The sequence below is a fragment of the Helicoverpa zea genome, chromosome 1 (assembly GCF_022581195.2).
Source record: "Helicoverpa zea isolate HzStark_Cry1AcR chromosome 1, ilHelZeax1.1, whole genome shotgun sequence".
NCBI lineage: Eukaryota > Metazoa > Arthropoda > Insecta > Lepidoptera > Noctuidae > Helicoverpa > Helicoverpa zea.
The window spans coordinates 960,638-982,619 of NC_061452.1; the positions used below are offsets into that span (position 1 = coordinate 960,638).

General features: G+C 36.3%; 1 protein-coding gene across 1 annotated transcript in view; it reads left to right on the top strand.

Moving 5' to 3' along the window:
* LOC124633953 (solute carrier organic anion transporter family member 4A1) overlaps positions 1 to 21,982 on the top strand; it is a 57,854-nt gene that overhangs the window by 7,415 nt on the left and 28,457 nt on the right. Inside the window, exons 2-3 of the mRNA XM_047169340.1 lie at positions 3,092 to 3,214; positions 9,172 to 9,331. Coding sequence (XP_047025296.1) covers positions 3,098 to 3,214; positions 9,172 to 9,331 — 277 coding nt within the window. The 5' untranslated portion in view covers positions 3,092 to 3,097. The remainder of the gene's footprint in view (positions 1 to 3,091; positions 3,215 to 9,171; positions 9,332 to 21,982) is intronic.

A 21,982-nucleotide genomic window follows, 5' to 3' on the forward strand; every position in this document is an offset into this window, starting at 1 on the left:
GCTACTTTCTTAAAAGATATTTCGTTATGACATCTCCGCTAGTCATTTTTTTCTCTATTGCCACGCATCATTTCAGGCCAAGCCAGAGTGGCTGCAGGTAAAAATAGCAAAATATCAGTTTGCAGTGACATCGTTATGGTTGATGACATACGAGTTGGAGAATCAACTGGCCTTGTACAGTATTTGGGTTCGGTTTCCTGTATTGAGATTTGTTTGAATAATTGTGACTACTAATTGGATTGAATGCTATTTGATTGACTAGTGCTATTTGTGGGATGAGTTTACATAGCCTGGCTGGTGAAGCTTCATTTCACACAAGACTGTACGGAATATGGGTAATTTTGTAATCAATAGGAGTAATAAAAGAAACTGCCGAGATAAAACATTCTGAGCAAAAACAACAGACGACTGCAAAAAAGTAAGTAGTGACAGGTGACTGGTCCAGTGCAGCATTTTCAAAGCTCTTCCCTATGAACCAAATATGGATCAAAACCTTAAAATACCATTTCAAACTTTCCTTCCGTATCATAAACAATCAAGACGTTGCCTATTACAACCAATTTGTTACACCATCAATTTGTAAAGATCCGCCACAAAACCAGCCCCCATAGGTCAATTCAGAGTGAGTCGTCAATTGTTTGCCTTACATAACGCAGGTAACAGAGCTACAGGTGCGTTGTTCGCGTAGATAGGTGCGCGGCGCGTGTGCACCCACTCCCTTGTGGGGTAGGGAGGCTGCTGGATCTAGTCCAGTTCAGCGTTTCAAAGACCTCTTTATATTAAAGTATTTACCATTTAGAAATTTCCTACCATATCATAAACAACCAAAACATTAACATTACCAAACAGTTGCCTATTAGGTACAACCAATTTTTTACACGAGCAAATTTGCTACCACAGCCCCTATAGGTCGATTCTAAAGTGAGTCGTCAATTGTTTGTGTTACATAACGCAGGTAACAGAGCAACAGGTGCGTTGTGCTTGCGCAGTGACACGGCACGTTGTGACGTCACGCGTAGAAAGGTGCGCGACGCGTGCGCACCCGTGGATTGTGGGGTAGGGTTGCCATTGCGTTGTTTGAGGTTTTTTAGGGAGGATTTGAGAAGATCAGATCATCAGGATTGACATGATAATGGACTTAAGAGGAAAATTATTTTCTACAAATTGGAATTACCTTTGCCCCGGTCATGTGTTTATTAGCTGCTTTTTTCTACCTCTAGAAAAAAATGACAAGTTCTTCTCCGAGAGAGGTCTTGGTATAACGACCTCGGTTTTTATTTTTAGCTTTAAACCGCTCAGTATTTGTAAAAAAAAACAATGATTACATGGTATTTCTGGAAGTGGTGTTCATTCATTTACTATTTTTGTTAGATATCGAAAATATCAATTTAAAAGATCATTAGAACATATAATCCGGTATACCATCATCATCCTCCGAGCCTTTTTCCCAAACTATGTTGGGGTCGGCTTCCAGTCTAACCGGATGTAGCTGAGTACTAGTGCTTTACAAGGAGCGACTGCCCTGCCTGACCTCCTCAACCCAGTTACCCGGGCAACCCAATACCCCTTGGTTAGACTGGTGTCAGACTTACTGGCTTCTGACTACCCGTAACGACTGCCAAGGATGTTCAATGACAGCCGGGACCTACAGTTTAACGTGCCATCCGAAACACAGTCATTGGTGTCTAAGATATACTTAGAAAGTACATACTCGTACAAACTTAGAAAAGTTGCATTGGTACTTGCCTGACCTGGAATCGAACCCGCGCCCTCATACTCGAGAGGTTGGTTCTTTGCCCACTAGGCCACCAGGACTTTATATCTAGATAATCCGGTATACCGTTCCGCAGATATCAGAAAGTGTGTCGTCGCTATTATCATAGCAAATGTTTGATCATTGAGGCGAGAGCTCATTTGTGTTTCTAGGTTTATAACCGAGAATCATCATGACTAGGTTTTAATACCGTTATAAATTGGATTTAACTTTAATTAAATTAGAGTTATAATTTAACTGTTCTCTAGAGTAATGTGTCGTTGTATATTTATCTTACAATTGGCCATTTTCAAGTATAATCTTGATGGAATCTAAAATGGATGTTGCGGACACAATTTGAGGTATTTTGGGATTCATTTTAATTCCTGATAAATTAGTGTTTTAAGCTATAATTTTCATTAGATTGTGATAATCTTCAGTGCTTGTTTAGCAGTATCGATATAGTTGCTTACAGTATTGTTTTTTTTTCTGATTTGCATAATCGATACAGTATCGATATAGGTGAGAGGTCTCTCACCTAAGGTTATGATTTGAAAACGATGAGATGAAGACAGTCCTAAGTATTGTCTAATCATCCAATGTAAATTATTATAAGGAAGTACCCATCTTTAATTTGTTAATGCGTACTTCATATCCAGTATTGTTCAGCCCTTATTTACTTATTTCGACGTACGCATCATGGAATGTGTCGATTCCCATGGCTCGGCTATTGTTGCATTATGGCTGTGGATATAGTTTTCAAATGACACTTTTTATGGACGTCCTCATTGTAAGCTGATGTTGAACCATTGTTGACGTATGGGCATGCGATGTTGTAATTACAAATTAAATGGTTTTTAGGAAAATGCTTTCGAAGTAAAGGTTTATAAATGGTGTGGTAGGTGGATGGATAGATTTTGAATAAGTTTGGAATACAAAAGGTCAAATAAGATGTGACTTATATAGAAAATTATGTTATTATATAAAAACAAACAGTTCAGATAAAGAACGTTAGAGAATGTTGATTGTATTTTGTTGGCTTGTTAAGGATAATATAGCCGCATCGAGGTGTTTGATTTTTATCAGCAATTCATAAAAGGTAGCATTCTTGGAACTGTGCAACGAGCCTGGCGTAAGGCTCTGAAATTAATGAAAAAATGTATGAGTTTGAGAGTTTTGATTTTACTGCAACGGTCAATGACATCCTAAGTGTCGCTGTCTCATCAACAAACTCTTCTTATCTTGTAGGGTCCCTAAAAAAGAAAAATGAATGACAGAACAGTATAGGTGTTAAGGAAGAGTACATAATTAACTTATGTTCCATATCTTTGTTCACAGCCTACGATGTCGTCGGAGGCGGGGGGGTGCGTGAACAAGGCGTTCGAGGGCGCCGACGATGGCTTCCACACCATAGACCTGCGCACTGGCAGGCGGGAAGACGACCCTCGGGCGACACCACAGGTAACACCAGAAGAATAGTCTTTTAAGCTTTGTTTACCAGCGGACTTTGGAACTTGCAACTTTGGGAACAGGAGTTGTATGACACACATTTGTTAGATTAAGAATTGTGCTAGTAGTATAAAAGACGACACGCAATTATTGATTCAATAAAATTGTAATTGCAAGAAGTGGGCAAGAAACTTGCTTCGTGTTACAATATTTACTGATCCAATAACTCATCTGTGTTTCTACATCCGCTGGTGTTTTTGCGTGATGATTTATAACGCTAGGATAATCTCGCAGTCTCACGCTCCTTAGATCCTTTAGCTCCTTATATCTTACCAGCGGTTTCACCCGCATCCCGTGGGAACTACTTCCCATATCGGGATAAAAAGTAGCCCATAGCCTTCCTCGATAAATGGGCTATCTAGCACTCAAAGAAATTTTCAAATCGGACCAGAAGTTCCTGAAATTAGCGCGTTCAAACAAACAAACTCTTCAGCTTTATAATATCCTACCCACCCAAAACAAAAATGTGAAAGACTGCCAAGTTCGATAGTATGGGAATGCTTCGCCTATAAAAGAAGTGAGATCTGAATAAGTACCAAGTTCCATACACGTACCTCAGTTAAAAATAGTTACTTTTTGATGATGTTACTTGGCAAGTTTTCACACACCTTGTTATAAACCTACTAAACGCAATGAATCAAGTATTTAATTTTCTATTGTTTTTGATGAGTGAGTCAGTCAGTCAGTCAGTGAGTGTATAGTAAAAATAGCGATTTTCTGACGTCAATATCTCAAGACTTACAATAGGTATATTAATGAAATTTTGTATTTTAGATGAGATTATATGATTTTAGAAGTGAGGTGAGGTAAAATAGAATAAAATAAATTTTGAGTTATAGGGGGGTCGAATTTGGCCCGAAATGGTTCGTGTAATATAACCCACGGCCGGTGTGTCGCTTTTTTTTGCTCGAACTTGGCGGACACACTGTCGTGTGTCTAGATTAGTATAGATAGTTGATTTTGACTCTTATGTAAATGTGTTATTTACTTAACATTAAAATATCGTTTACACGGTAAAAAAACTGTAAAAGTCTCTCAAAACCTCACACGTTTTCTTTTTACCAGCTTTTCACTTCGACTTTCCTCAAAAAATATTAAAATTCACAAAGTACTCTAAACGTGTAGAGAAGTAAGTACCATAGCCATTCTCAATTTCCCTCCTAAAGCCATAAATATGGCGCGAATTTCATTATGTTCCAAATTCAAATTAAAGTCACGTCAAGTTCGCACGTGCGCAGTACTATGGTGGAGTACAGATTAAAAACTAGAGTGCTCTCCGGAACTCAAGGAGGCTAAATTAATTCGTTAGAGTCTATGCTTCCGTTCGATATTAAAGGAGAAAGCTTTGCCGTTAATATTAGAATTAGGTTATACCTTATGAAGGTAACGTTAGGTGTTTCAGTAAGTGTATGTATTAATGTGTGGCATAACTTAAGAACGTAAGAAAATAAAACTATTTATACTTAACTTGCTAGACTAGACTCTAGTCAATAAAGTTAGCCACTGTAATACTAAGAAAGAATTTGTAATTTGGATATAGTAAACAAGAATTTGTACAGCATTTGAACAATACTTAAAGCACATTCTTACCTACATGACTGCAAGCCATTATATCCTGTTCTTTAACTATATAGCAAGTAAAAACCTAGGAACTACCGCCCCTCGAAGTCCAATTTCAACCCCCTAAAACTAGGCACCTACCTTCACCTACAGAATAAATCCTTCATGTATCTCCAAACCTAGCTTGTACTATACTCCCTGTTTATAACCAGTGGTGAGCCCGTGGAGCCCTCAGTACCCGGCGTGGGGTCGTACCGCCCGCCCATTGCGATCGCGCGTCGTACGGCTTCCGAACTTTTACGAACGCGTTCGCGATCTAAGTTCGAACGCGGAATGGTTTGAATTTTTGAAGTTTGAATTTTGAAATTCGAGTGGAATTATTGTTCGTGGTTGATGTTGAAATGGTAATTTGTTTTGTTTTTTTTTTATTGAAAGGTTTTTTTAGGAGGGAAATGAAAAAAAAAAATATTTTTCGGAAATTAATTTTCTTACTGCGAGAGATTTGATTAAAATTGTTCTAAAAATGTATTCAAATGAATACGTGCTTTCTACTGAAAAATCTTTAAATGCATTCTTTTCAGAAATCCAATGCAATCAATATAAAAGTTCACAAAAAATATCGATAATAAAAAAAGCTTAACAGAAAAACCGTTAAAAAAATCTTGAAGTCAACGTACCTGCGCTAAAGTGAAAGAAATTTGTAACCAGCATTAAATTCACAACAGTTTGCACGCACGTTAACAGTTGCGTGCAAACCTTTGCCCTCAACCTTGAGCTTTAGTTTAACTAAGATAAATAACATGCTATTTCCTATTTACATACTCAACATTTATGATATTCATGGTTTTATACTTTTATCTGATTATACCGTTATTGTATTTGCAGATCTAACGCAACTTAGAAAAGATAAAAAAAAAAACTAGGATTTGCGTAATTAATTTTTATTTTTTGTTTGTATTTGTAAGTATGAAAATGACACTATTTGGTTAATAAAGCTAACAACTAGGTACTTTAGAACGGATTAATGTGGGCATAGTAACTATTGCCTGGTTACCAATTTTTATCATTCATCAACAGACGCTAAAAATAAAAATATTTTATAGCTTAAGTATTTTTGGTAATTTAATTTATTTCTTCATCAAACACAGTATAATATTTATCAATGTACTCCTACACTAAGAAAGATACTTGTAGCCATTTAATAATCCTTAACTTAATTATTTTTTACGAGTTTCATCCTACGTGATCCACGTGGGTCCTATTTTTAGGTCAGATATTAATAGAAATAATTTTGTCCGCCCACTTTACTAATTGACTACGGATAATGTTCTTTCTTTATTGTAATTAGAGGTGAATGAACTGGGAGTCCAAACAAATGACTAAGTAATTATACATTTTTATTGAAAAGTTTTAGTGAACAATTAGACACGCACATAAAATTATGCTACAGTCCATAAAACCCAATAGAGGAAAAGCAATTTATTTATTAATATTTTAATAACCCTTTGATGGAAGCAGCACCCAGGAACTAGGAAGAATGAATGACACAACAAAATAAACAGACTCTTCTTCCTTTTTGTCCGTCTCTACTATATATATAAAATAAAGAGGAATCATTTTTTTAGTTTGTTTAGAAGGCTTCTAAACTGCCGAACTGATTTGAAAAATTATTCCACTGTTAGGAAGGTACACTATTCCCGAGTGACATCCAGGCTATATTTTGCCCTGTACGGGAAGATGTTCTATATATTCTTTTCGTAAACCAAAACCCTTCACCCTAACAAAAACTTTCTTCTAGTTACCAAAATGAAATCAGGTGGTAACCGGGTGCTTCGAACTTTACACCTTAAATCTGATGGTAACGACCCAGCCTTGAAAGCCGTATAGTGTAATTTGGCTGTCAACTTGACAAGTGATCAGGCGATTTTTATAGCTTAATAATTGAGGTTCTTTGCCTCGTATAGGGTTTCTTCAATCACGCTATACTGCCAGTAGGTAATCCAGCTAAACTGACTGCCATTTAATATGACTTCCTTCCTACAACACAAGAATTAATAAACTCCTGCTCTCAAATATAACTGTTTCAGTTTTAACAGAATTTGGCCTGAGGCTTTATATTTGCCACACACATTAAGGCGACTCTTAAAACCCATGGTCCTTCTGGAGCTCTCCATGTACCGGTGGCGTGGCAACTTTCGAAAAATCTCACAACCCCGGCACCAAAGCCACTTCTTGACCTGATAAAGCCCTTAGCAACTAAGCATATTACTCCCAAACTTCCGCATTAACGATCCATCAATTTGAGCTGATTCCCCATCACCAAGACCACGCTGATGACGAAGTATTAAGTACTTGAGCACAAAGCACAGGATACAGGCCGTTGTGCCATATTGTTGGTCTACGAGCCCATTGTGTGGCCTGTATGGCCCGTTTAGACCCATTCATGGCAAACACGTGACCTCTTAATAGGGAGATGAGATTTTGTATGCACTGAAATAGATGCTTTGGAATTGATTTGATATTGTATGCCCTTTGCTGAATAGCCTTTTGGTTTTAGAAGTTTCTTGTACTGCAGAATTAATGCGTTATTTTACTTTCGTTTTCTATGCTGATTTGTCTCACTTCTAGATCTTCTCATTTCGTCTCCATACTCCATACCTCACGATCATTGATTATACTCGCCAGTCACTTTTCCAGATTCAATAACTTAAGACCCAGTATATTATTTGGTATTGACATCAAAGGGATGCCTGGTACCCGGCACTTTCAACAACTAATTGATCTGACGAATCGATTAGCGTCCAATTTATTCGATCAGCTTAAATTATCCACAGCTACAGTCATCGCCTTGCAATGAACTTGAGCAAAATTATCTAATTTAATAAAATGACTTTGTCATATCAGTTGAGGAGTTGAGGTATGATTCAAGCGGACCACAGTTTCATAAGTCGGAAACGCCCACCGCGTCCCGTTTCATCTTTGTTATTTTAGATGTTTTTATTTTAACACTTGTGTCTTTGATTTTGTGGGTAGATACAAACCTATCTGAAGTAGGTGTATAGACCTTTTTTGTATTCTGCTTTACTCCATTAGACGTTAGGTAATCAGTCTCCTTCGATAACTATTTTTGATAATGTTCAAATTTTAAATAACGCAGCCTTTAGCCTACGAAAGGGAACGTTCTTGTTTTTTGGAAAACTAGCAATACCCATGCACCACCAACGCAAAGAGTTGAACTTTGTCAAGACAAGTAATACCCTCCTAAAAATGGGTTTACTAAAGTTTTCTAAGTTTTCCACTTAAAAGTGACACAATCACAAAATTAATCCTACAGAAACATAGTAACATACACAGTTTACATGTTAAAAATTGTATCATGCATCCACATAAGCCTTGCAAACAACATTTAATGTTAGTTGCCTGGTTGCCGGTGTCGTACCTACGACACCGGCAACCAGGTCAGAGGTTCATGACAATCGGTTCAGGTTAGACACGATGCATTGCCCCAGTTTATTTTAACTGCAACCTCTATGGTTCACTGGAAATTATGACCGACGTAATTAGCACTTTCATTTTTAAACAGTGTATTATAGTTTTGTTTTTTTTTTTGTGCTCAGAAACAGAACGTTGACGTGCTTAAATGTCTCCTATTTGAAATCATACTAATATTCAATGTTTTAAATAATTTTATTTGTCATATTCCTTTTGATAACTTTCCTACTGATGATAGGGGCTTTTCAATAAATCATTTTAAATAATTTGATTGTAAGTTAGTAGCAAGCTTGTCTTGTATGTACTACTCACTTTTAGTAATCTGTGGTACTACTTTGTCTTTAAAGGAAATACTAATCCTTTTATTAAGCTCTCTTCTTGATTCTCATACAATTATTTTTATGGGGCTTATTAGATTCAATCACATAAATCTTGGAAGGAATCAAATGCCCACGCATTGTTCGATGTATTTAGTTTGATGTTTGTATTAATATTTATTTATCTGTTGCCCTTCCGTCTCGTAAGTGGGTAATTGTTGTTCATTTCGATTGACATATTATTTATTAAGTATATTGTGATATGATAATAGAAACATATGACTCTTGACAATTATGTTGGTAATATTCAGAGTGAAACATGAAGAACTAAGTGAATAATATCCAGTAGTTGTTTTGATAAAACAGATATTTGACCATTAAATTTTTTATACTTAGTAGGTAGGCATTTAACATGTGAATCATAAACAAACGATTTGATTTGATTTAAATCTCAGCGGCATTACACAAAACTTCTCTGCTCAGTTGACCTCCTTGAGATTTTTCACTTCTTCCTGAATAACCATTGCCTCTTCTCCGTAGGCGTCAACAGAAGCAGAAGCGACCTCCCCGAAGAGTTCAGGTCAGGATGAGGAGCACTCACTCAAGTGTGGCTGGGGCATGTTCCGACCCTCGTGGCTGCAGCGGTTCAGGACAGCTAAATGGGCGCTTTTCTGGTTATGCTGGGCTGGTGCTATACAGGGTGAGTTCAATAGCCTTACGAGTTACTTATTAACGGCTAGAATTTTTTGGATGTATTATAGGAATAGTTGAGGTAAAAGATATTGTCATCTTCAACAGTCACAAAAAAATTGGGAAAAAGACAACAGCAAAAAGTCGCTGTACTAGATTTAAGTTTTAAAAAGCTGGGTATAGGTTGCTGTCTCACGTATCTATCATTAACATTTAACTAGAGCACAGAAATTCCAATGAAATCAAACCTGTAGTAGCTTCTTCTTTGTTAGGTTTACCTGCGAAAGAAATTAGTTTATCATCATTGTCAGCATGTTTCATATTGATTCAGTGTCGAATATCACTCTTTACATGTACCATCAGTGCATAAGATTCAGTCCTCATCTTGCCGGCAGCCTATTTTAGTGTCCAAATATGTACAGTGACCTTTTTAATAAGACCTACTTAGTTACTATTATTTAAGCAATAGCCACGCTTTTAAGGATGGTCCTATTAGATCACATATCGTCATTCATATCAGTTACTCAAGATATGTATAGGCATAGGGCAGGGTCATTACTCATTGTTTTAAACAATAACCGTCTTACCACAAAAACTTTTAAACGTCAGTTTATGCCTTGTCTAAAAATATGTCAAATTATGACGTTGACATATGGTTCATTTTGCAGCCAAAATTTTATAAGACAAGTGTAAAACAGGGTTTAAAGTTTTTGTAGTAAGGCCCTAACTATTTAGTACTTATGACCACGTAGTTGTACTTACGGACTTTGGACTCGAGTGCTTTGTGATCGATCTTTTGTTTCGAATCCGATTCATCGATGATGTTATATATCGTTTATTAGCACACGGCACAACTATGAGTCGGTTAAATTCGGAAATAGCTATTACTATTTAGCTAATTTGCTATCAAGGCGTGTGAGTATTTGAACATCTACTCTAAGATACTGAGAGCATATTTAAATTTAAACGTTATTGTTTATTTGCATACTTCCTTGCGTGGTTGTTATCGCAATACACATTGTTACAATATTGGACTGAAGCACTGCTAGCTTCCTGAGAGTGTTCTGGACAAAAAGTTATGTTGTATCTTCAGTGATTGGGAATAATTATATGCCGGCTCTTACTCGGGGTATACCGACATTAAATGGTACACCTTACTAAGTTAGTCCGAATCGCAATCCAATTACATCTTTTAATTTAGTATCCCAAACGTCAAACGATCCTACTTGGATGTTGTATCTAGCTCTTATTACCAACATTATCTGATATTAATCTATGCAAATGGCCATAGCCAATGATCTAGACAATACGAGGTAGAAAGCACACGCATATTGTACTGTGAGAAACTGTGCTGCGATACCGGATCACACACTTTCCATATGAAATTGGCTTCCGACATGAAACTGCCGCGTGTAAAAACTATTTCTACAACAAACAATGGATACTGTAGTCTTTGGTTCTGTAGGGAATTAATATAGGACAACTAAGAAATTTAAAATTGGGAAAAAATAATCTCAGAACCCTTAATTCAATTACCCTAATTTTAAAGTCACATTCATGTGATCCCACGGCAGACATTGTTCATGTCTCTAAATATGGAGATATATCAACCGAAACATAAAAATCCCGCACATGGGACTACCTGGATTTAGCTAGGGTAATGCTAGAAAAGTCGGGAAGGTAATAATACCATTCTTGGGGCCAATGAGCAATGGGGGAAGTCAAAATTCAAACTCTTAATGGCACCCACCACTAGTAGACAACAATCTATAGGGCTACTTGCTACTTCCCCTTTAAACCCCATATCGCTCACCTATATAGCAGTATAATGACACATCTACTTTTTTCTTATTTTACAGAAATGAGGGTCAAAGATTTTGCAAACGTTTGAAACGAGGTTATGACTTCATTTTATATTTTATCTTATGTTTTATGGTTTTAACAACTAACGCCGTGCTGTTTTACCACTTTATAAATTATACACTTTTAAACACTTAGGCCGTAAAAACCTAATTTCGCTTTTTTTGTAAATGTGCCATTATACTACTAGGTGAGCGATATGTAGAAAATTATGACATCTCATACAATTACAGGGGTTCTCCAAGTCTTAGTAGCAGGTCCATTATGAAGCAATAATGAAATTAATTAAACATACCCCTGCTTTCGCCACGTGGCTAATAGCAACTAATTGAGAGCAATGGTGCCCGCTGCTGGTAAGCGGTTGCTAAATGTATTAAGTTTATTTAATTAAGTAACGCAATGGAAATATTATTTACATCTGTGTTTGGTACAGTTAACTCTGCAAGTTTGCTTTGAACTCTATTTAAAGAAATTATTAAGTTAGTGGACCACTTCATATTTAGCAGCCCGCTCGGGCTCCGCTAGAGGTATTGGTGAAAACCACATGAAAATCTGTGACGTAGTTCTTGATTTACTACAAATTGGCAGACAGAAATATTCGCCAGAATACTTTGTTTCCGCGTATCAATGACAAAACAATTGCCGAAATTCCGCTAGTTTTACTCCAACAAGCCGTACTCTGTGTATTTATTCTTCTACAAAATTTTACGGTATCCTAAACCGCTTGTATCGATTATTTTGCATATAATCACCGGCCAGTCACGGCAGCCTATATTCGTACGATTCACCTTGAGCAGTTGAGCACACGACATCGACATCATGTTACAGTTTGTATGTCATGCTCTGGTTTGTAGGAAGTTGCGTCAGTATCATGTCTCACGCATAAAGATCGCGTTTAGAAGTAAGATAAGTATTTATGACTTGGTATAAGATAGACGGGCAATGTGGTCCCTGAAACTTGGACTGACGGACTTTTGTTTGGAGAAATCCTGAAATCCTGTAATAAATTATTTAGAGAAACTATACAATAGGAAATTTGTCAATGCTACATAAAGCTCAAGAATTTATTTCTTTGTATTCAGATTCGATTTGAAAAATATTTCAATTTAAATTAGCCCATTTTCAAAGCAGGCTACCTACTTATGTCATCCAGGTGTGCGAAGTAGCTCTAACGGAACGCCGGTGAAACATACAAATAAAAGATAAATAAAAAATAAGTAACACAAGTAAGAACATAACAATATTTGCTTAACACTCGCATCCAAAATAATCCATTACGCATTTCCCCGACTTCCCAGGAAAACTCTTGAGTTCCACAGGAAGGCTTTGTTAAAACCCCAAACAAATAAGGAAAAGGGTTAGGTTAATGAAATACTAAAATACATTAATTAATATAAAAAACACCGACCTGGGCCACTAGGGCCGGATAACTAGATTTACACGGCGATTCGCCTACCAAATTAACTGGGGAGTGCAAGTGGTAAGAAGAAGCGACTTTTGCTGAAAAATTGCAGAATTATGTTATGTACACTTAACTGTTTAGAAAATGCTGAAAATATACTGATTTGCATTAAAGCTACGTGGCAAGCCTTGTTTTATCGGTATCATTTTCAAAAGCGAAATAATATATGCTAAAAATGTAGGAACTGATACATATAGAAAAACTTCTCGATTAAAGTTGTCAGTAATCGCAAATCCGCCTCAAGAAAGCGTGATAGGCTGATCTAACTCTGTGTGTGAAGAGGCCTGTGTCCTTTTTAAAGGCTCCGAAATTAATGAACTGATTTGAAAAATTCTTACACTGTTGGAAAGCTACACTCTACCCCAGTAACATAGGCTGTATTTTATCCCTGTTCGGACAGTAGATCCCACGAGCAAAAATGACTAGTTTAAAATAAAGGAGCAAATCTTTAAGACATTCCCGCGATCGCTTATGACTCGCACCAATAACAAGAGTGCAAAATACTCCATAGTCATTTCAGAGGGAAAAAGGTTAAAAGCGAGGCGAAAACACCTCCAGGGTGTTAATATTGTAGCCTGGCTTGGCTTCTTAAGCGTTACAAATGGGAATGCATTATATTTGCCTGCTTTTATTTCGTTAAAAGGTCGGCAGCGGTTTATTAAATACCATTCGCGGTTTGTTTTTTTAAGTGACGCCATTTTGTTTTCGGTTGTTATGGTATTATTTTAAAAGCCACGCAGATCCAATATTATTTGTTACTTACAATGTTTTATTAGCTTATTATTTTAATATTTTATTGCACACACTATTTATACATAAATACATATACATTTTGGAGAAGATGATGTACATTATACAAGCGCATTACACTAGGGTGCTATTTGTTAAAGATTGTTTCAGTGTCAAGGATTTTTATCCAATAATATTTCTTTTCTTGTAATAATTGAATTACTTACCTATCATTTGAAAGTACATTTGCCACATATTGCACTTTCCTAATACAATATAATAAATATTTTCTTTCCTGTTCATTCCGTGTAGCATTTTCTATCTATTCGCAAAGATATATCGTTTTACGACTATCACGTGAGTGTATTCACGATACTCAATTAATATGCAAGCGAGTGTAAACAGCAATTATTGAAAAAAATAAATTCGTGCACAATATCAGGGAAGCATAAAAATATTTAACTAGCTGTATTCATTAACCCAATTCCTTACTGAAATTATAGTTGTAAAATTATCAAATTGATTACTTATTAGTCTGCAACGAAATTCTAAGTCATGGACACTAGATAATAGGTAGAAATTCGTCTGTTTAAATCTGTGTAGGCAGAATACTTATCGTAGGAAGACATGGAGATGGTCCTATAGAATATATATGCAAGAATTAATATAATTCTACAAGCAATACCTATATATGAAGTAGGTACTAATACATGATATACCGCAAACATAGTTGAAAACCTACAGGTATTACAATTTTAAAAGGGTGCTTGCCTTGTCCCGACAAAAATCAGTGATGTTCTAATTCTATAAATTGCATGTTAAACAGTAGACGGTCGATATAAAATATACCTAAATCCAGTAACATTATCCACACAAATTCCATACTTCGTACACACTTCATTCCCGCACAAATATCAAACATACATAATTATGTATATGTATGCTATAAAATACAGCACATTAAAGCAAAAAGTTTTAACATTATAAACAAAAGCAACAGTGGCCTGCATGGTCGCCATTCGAAAGCCATTACGCGGGAACACGACACCATCACCCGTGGTAAACACCATGGGTTTAGGGCACTGGATCTGGTAGTGTTTTTGAGCGCACTTTGTTGGAACTTTTGAGTGTTAGTTGAAATTTAGCATGCAGTGATTTCCAGAGAATTGACTGAGGTATTTTTGAATGTATTTTTGCCAATATAGATGTGCGAGGAAATGCACTGCTGTGTGAAGAAGAAATATGGGTATTCATATATTATTCACTCTGCGCAATTACTCACCTTCATACATGCAACAAATGTTCCTTGCACACCTTTGTGTCACCAATGGCTTGCGTTCTATGTGACTTGACTAATGCAATTTACTCTCCATATTTGGACTTTACGTCCATATTTCTCCCTTGGCATACGACAGCTACCTAGCTTCTTTTCCGTTACACCACACCTCCTTAAACCTACTTAACCTAACCTAACAGCAGCTTAACACATCTAGTCACCTAGATCCTTGTAAAAAACCTTAGTTGTCATAAATCTGCATTAAGTTTTGCGCGGCGGTGTGCGCGGGAGTTATGGCTGCTAGTATTGCCAACAGGTGTACTGTGTGCTCTGCTGGTGGCTGTATACGCAGGTTTTTGTATGACAATACCTATGTGTATAATGGGTTTGTTGATTTTTTTTGGTAAGATATTGGTTATGTACGTAAGTATTTAAACGCAGCTTATGTAACAGTACCTTAGATGATATATAGGTACATGTAGTTTTTATAACTAGCTCTCAGGTATAAAATAAATCTCGTAAAGTTGCATCCTTTTAAAACTATATTAGAGTAAGTAAACGATTACGGCACTTAAATTAAATTCGGATATTCGCAAGCAATATAATTTACGTAGGCCACAACTAACAATTAACAGTCTTACTTATAAACGTGAATTAAATAATAAGTTATACTTAAGGGGTGTTTAAGAAAAAATCTTACTTATAAACGTGGCTGAAATAAATCATTTTCTTAGCAATGTCTTAAATGAGCTGTCAAATTAAGTAGCCTCACACCCTTGTTTAACCCGCTAATTAGCAAAATGGCTGGATTCTTACCAGCTGATTTTTCATTTCCGGTTTATTGACAGCTCAAATTTTTAATTTTATATTTTACGGATGCCATTGTTGCCATTACACAACGTTTTCATGACAAATATTTTTTTAAGCTACCAACATTCCGGTAGTGTTGAGAAATTAGTATGTTTTTATGTCATTATCTGTTCATTACTTAAGACATGCTTAAGCAACGTTTATAGGTCAAAATAATTTAATCACTACTTAAGGCTTTAAGTAGTAATTAGTTACAACAATGATTAGAAGATGATTAGTTGATTTTTATAAGTAAGGCTGTAAATATTTTAGTCTTCTTTAAAGATAAAGACAATAAAGTTTTAACATTTATAAATCTAAAGCAACGAATACTGAACATCAAGATAAACACAAATTAATATTACTTAGTATGAAAATGGTTAATAATTTGCAGGTCGATATCACTAGCATTGCACAAAGTAATCTTATTAAGTGAATGCAATAATACACCCTCCCCATTCAAATATCATGTTTAGGGTGAGTTTACATATACATCTAGAGGTGTACTCTATAATATTTGGCAAAAATTTAACTAAAGATAAACAATCTTGATATGACTTTTTGTTTTAAAAACCAGTTTAAAAATTAAAAAGGTACAACTAAAGTTGTTGATAAGTTAGTCTCCAAAGCTACGCTACCTATATTATTCTAGGCAGAAACAGAAAATTTCCTACACGGAGGTTTCCTATTACCAAAGTCATAGTATCTTTTCTTAGATCGATGTTCCTAAAAAATTGCCCCATCCCAATTGAGAATGATAAAACTATACTAATAGGTATGTACATATGAAAGAGCGTACAAATAAAGATTTCATTTTCAGCGTAGGTACTTATACTTCACTTTTTTATGTTTTCGGAGCGATACTTAAGTCAACTTTTTTATTAAGTACACTTTTAAATTTAGTAACAAATATAAATATTAAATTATATTATTTGCTAAATATTTATTACCGATGTAAACATAGCCTTACCCGCGTGCCCGCTGGTGGCTCGCCGCGTAGATTTTATAAACCCATGATTTGTGGCCGCACCCTATTGGGGGACTCACTATGTTATACCTAGCTGCTGTTCCCGATTATTTCAAAGGGTGTAAAGGATATTGTGATATTTACGGGGAAAAGGGTACATTTACTTCCATATATTTGTTTAAGTTTACCTTTCATCGTATCTGTAACTATTAAGTACAAACAGGTTTTGATAACACTGCATTACTTATAAGACTTATACCTAAGTCTATTATTTTTATCTGAATAACTACGTTATACACATATTATTCATAGAAAAATAATGATTGAAAAGTACTCTCCCTACTCTCCCACAAAATTCTTTCTCCATCGACGTTTTTTCCCAACAAAAACAAAAGACAAATCACCGTAATCCACCAATAAATACCACTAACAAAGTGCTTTAATCAGAAAAGGCTATAAATATCTTCTAGTTAGCTCAGCTTTAAAACTATAGGAAGCTATAAAAATGTCCAAAGTTTAATGAGGCGGCCCGCACACCTGTTGTCGTTGGAACAACTCTTAGCTAAGTTTAAACTTGGAACAGCTTTATGGCCAGACGGGAAAACTGTCTGGTCTATACTCTTTTGTTTTGTCTATGATTTCTTGGATGGATAAACTGTTGGTTCCATAGATTTGTCTTGGTAATAGTTTGCGTTTTATTGTTTGGGAAAAACTGTTGTTTAGGCCACGTGTAAGGTTTGGAGTTCTCATGAGTTGTAAGTCTAGTCACGACATAATAAATACCTATGTAAGTAATGACAACTAACTATGAATGAGTCCTAGCAAGACTTCAGATAGATGTGAACCAAAACCTTACATAATTATGTAGATACTTACTTCGCATTTCAAAAAACAAGAACGAAACGTCTCATATGCACAAAACAAAACGCAAAAAGTCCTCCCCACGATTCAACGACAGGCCGTTTACCCAAAAAACCAGTGAATACAAAAAAGAAACAAAAACTCAATTTTGACACCAAAAATCCTTCTAATCCCATCTCAACTTGTTCCAAATTAAACTTGGCACCACCAAAAAATTTCCAGTCCTAATCCCATAATCACGACGGGTTTGCGTATCGTAACTTTTTTAATTATTTCTGGCAAAGGTACGACAACTAATTATCACGTGTAAATGAACGTGTCTAAGTTTTGATTAATAAGGTTGCATTATTTAAGCTTGTCGGATAAAGTTTGGCTGGGAACACGGAGTGGGGAAGATGAACGGAGATGTTATATAATGCTTGTTGGTTAGGCGCTTAGGTACTTCTAGGTCAAATACGTACTGTGGGAACGACCAGAATGGTCAGTTACGAGTGAACTAAAGAGGCGTCCGGGTTTTTTGAAACATTTGTCAACGATTTTTGGTATTACCTTCGTCGGGTTCAAAGAAAGCGTATAAGGGCGAAGACAGCAACATTTCTTTTGCCCCACACGCGCTGTATTCTTAGGAGATTTTCCGTTATGGCACCTCCGCTAGTCATTTTGTTCTCCATGACTGGAAATGTGGGCCCGCAAGTCATTGGCGATGTAATTTGTTACCGAATTAGTCATTTTGGGTGTAAGTTTTGACGTGGCCAGTGATGTGTGTTGGGAACTTTGATAATGTTGATGTGAACGTGACTATAATTTTTGGAATTTTCCTACGTTAACTACATAATTTAGATATACGTAACTAATATCAAAGTTACATTAAAAATACGCACACCCAATTTAATGCTATTTTCATATACATTTTATGACTCAAAAGTTGAAATAAGTTGTATTTTGAACTTCACCAGGGAGCTTACAAATAGAAAACAAAGAAAACACGTCTGTGTTTGGGTGAAACCCAAAATTATAATCTCGCTAGATCATACCTAATTATACTACATAACTTACAAATCATAATTAAGCATACCTACTTAAGTAAGAAGGTAATAACCACCGAAACATGCACTTAATATTAAAGTACCACAGCATAAGTTGCGTCAAGTAGAGTATAAGTTAAACCGAGCAATTTATCAAGCGACAGGTGTTAGCGGCTAATGTACCGCTCTAACTTAGCCCAACTTAGCGCAACTTGTAGCTATGAGCCGAAAACTTAGTGTTCTCGAAGTTTTGCCGTCGCGATCGCCAGGAATGCAATTCGGTAATACAAGGAGTTTCAAGTTTGACCGTGGTGTATGAAATATGTGACAAATTACGCAGGTATCGCTGAATAATTTTGATATGGAATAACTTATAATTTTCTCCCTCGGTAATTTGCCAAAATCATCATTTTGTGTGTTGGTTATTTATGTGTTGGTTGGTTAATCTTTCCATGGAAATGTAGAGAAAAATTAAGATTATTGTTTCAAATAGCTTTTTTACTAACACCTAGAAAATTACTTCCTAGTTAAAAACTACTTACTAATTAGCATGCTATTTTTGTATTGATTGATGGAACGACGCTACCTCTTGGCGCCAGTTAAATAGCTTTTGACCAATACTGTTATTAACTTACCTAACTTTAACTTACCTACTAAGTTAATTGTCATGCATTTTGCATCATAAACATCTACCAAACAAATCCCGACTTCTACAAAATACGTACCACATCGCAACATCACTCAATGCGTAGATAAAACTCGTCAAACAAACAAACAGGTAAACAGATGAAACTTGTTCACGAAGTAATAAAAGCTGCAAGTTTCTATGGTATGATATTGGACGGTCCTCTCTCAACTCCTGTCCTTATTAACTACTAATATTATGTATGGGAAAGGCAGTTTGTTTGTCACGCGTTGGAAAATGGCTGAACTGATGAAAGGCATATAATAGCATGTACTAAGATGGACCCCATGCCACAATATTTTGTTTGTATAATTAATGTTATGGTCAATTTATGGTTATGTGGCCTAAGTAAATGGTTTACTAGTTCCTATATGATAAATGGATATGTTCTTCTTTATAACTTCCGTACTCTGCGATTTCACTGGCGTCCAAAGGATCTACTTCCCACATCTCTCAAAAAATCACCTAAATGATATTCTGATTTAAGTATAAACTAAGTGTAGGTAAGTATTACCTACCGCCAAGTTTTGTTAAAACAATATACCTAAGTATCACATTTTTTCACATATATTGTATAACAGTTTGATGTATTTGGTCTGATACTTTCAGAAAGCGGACAAATCCGGGGGAACCAGCTAGTCTACACCCGTGATATCTGATTTAGTCTAATAAAGTGGAGTACATACGACTGGCTATGATTGGGTTCAGTGGGCTGTGTGAACGCGAGTTATTAGTTGCAAGGGTGTCTGTGTATACCCGGGTTTACTCAACCGTGGTATAAGTGTGATCCGAATTAAATTGTTTATGAAAAATTGATTTTTCGAGTTGTTTTGTTGTGTTGCAGTTTGGTTATTGAATACACTTGATTGTTTATCTATAATAGGCTTTATTGGAATTCTGAGTGAAATTACCATATGAAGCTTTTTATAAAGACTTCTGGAATCAATTTGTCCGTCTGTAAGTTAGGCTGTCACGCTGAAATAATTAAGTTGAAAGGCACTCATTTAGTGGTACCATTTAGTTTCCAAGTTGATTGTTCCCAAGAGCCGCGGTCAAAACTGCGCGTGACTTCTAGTTACATAGATAAATATGACATTCTGAAAATCTACTCTGGTCCAATTTTAAATACCACCAAAATTCAATCTAGACTCTTGTTCAAAAAAAGTTCCCAATCAACCTTTTAGGAGCTTTACTGACGTCACAGTTCACACGACACGCAATACCTCAAGGTCAATCAAAGGTGTAAAAGGGTATTAACTAATAGCATTGTTCACATGTCAGTATTTTGAACCTAGGCTTCGTAGCCTACAAGACTTGTATGTTGGTGAGACCAGCCAACCGTAAGCTTTTAGGGCACACTGAGAGGGAATGGAATTTTAAAAAGAGTACTTAATTACATTTTTCTTCCCATATTTTTGTGTGGCCTGGTGTACTGATGGTTTTCTTTCATGTGTAATTCCATTTCTCTGATGCTAGGTGAAAATACTATAATTAAACACAATTTAAGAGAACCTAAAACATTGGGGAATTCGCCGGAATCCAATTGCATTCGTCGGCGGGACACATTAATGGGACATAGGAAATACATGATTATGCATTTCATCACGTGTCTAGCGTTTTCTCAATTATCTTAAACTCGGCTTCAGTGGAAGCCAAAACATCCATCCATTACGGTGGTAATGGATGCAACTGAGTACCTACCAGTGTTATGTACTGCCTGTCTGAACCCCTCAACCCAATGACCTGGGCAGCACTACACCCTTACCTCTGACAAATACATAATCAGTAGCCTACCAACTTCGATTTACTTAATCAATTCATCTCCCTCCAAGTATAACCCAATCTCAACTCTCTTGGGAGTGTATCGAGTTGGCGACACAAACAGTTTAAAAGTGTCGTCCACACGCGACTGGCTCTGGCAGCTAATATTGTGCGGCTACAGGCCACGGGCTACAGGCTATCGGCTATCGGCCATAGCTGGTGTACTTAGAGTAGTGAACCAACTGGAACTGCCAACAGGAAAAACTGCGGCGTTCTCATAATATAAGCGCGGAGAGCAACGCGTCTGTTTTTTGGTTTGGAAATTATCAAATGGACCTTTCCGCTGAAGGTGCAGTGAAGAAGTGTCAGACTCTTATTATACTTAGGTAACTGAAAACCACCATGTTCCTTCTTTAGTACTAAGTGTATCAATGGCGCGGTAACTCTTTCGAACAAACCCGTAGCCCCGGTAGGAATAGTGACGGCTCATTATAGCATTTTCGGTCACATCGTAACACAAACGCAAATTTTTAAACACTTGCCAGTGTTTGTCATAAATTTTCTCGTGTACTACAAGTATGAACGTCGAGTCCGTAACTTTGGCAGTAGGGAAGGCACAGGGCGTGACCAGTTAGTTAAATGATCTAAGCTAGCGGTCGGCTATCGAGAGCGGCCGAGATTGTGAGACTATTCATTTCTGTACACAATCTATTATTACTTTAGATTATGTTGTTCTTTTGTTTTTTTGTGGTATTGAAGATTGACATAAAGATAGAGGCAGAGAGAAGTGTTGGTAAAGAAGACAAAATGATGAAGTACCTACCGAAGGCGACATAGGAATGTCAAAAGTTAAATACATTTGTTTCCCTAGTGCTTGGGAAGTCCATCGTGACTTTATGCATATAGTGATAATTCAAGATACCAGTTCTTGTAAGTGCAATGAAGCTTATTCGTAGAAAAAAAAGAAACAGCGGCATGATTGCACTTAAAAGCACGTTATGAACGGAAAGACATAAATTCTTAGAATAAGATATCTGATCCATTTACCCTAACTGCCCTAACTATCATTACAGTCGAAGCCCAAACATCCACACCCTTACTTATAAAATCTCTAATCACCTTCTAAGCAACATTTTAACTAATCACTACTTAAAGTCTTAAGTAGTGATTAAATGTTAGTTAAGAC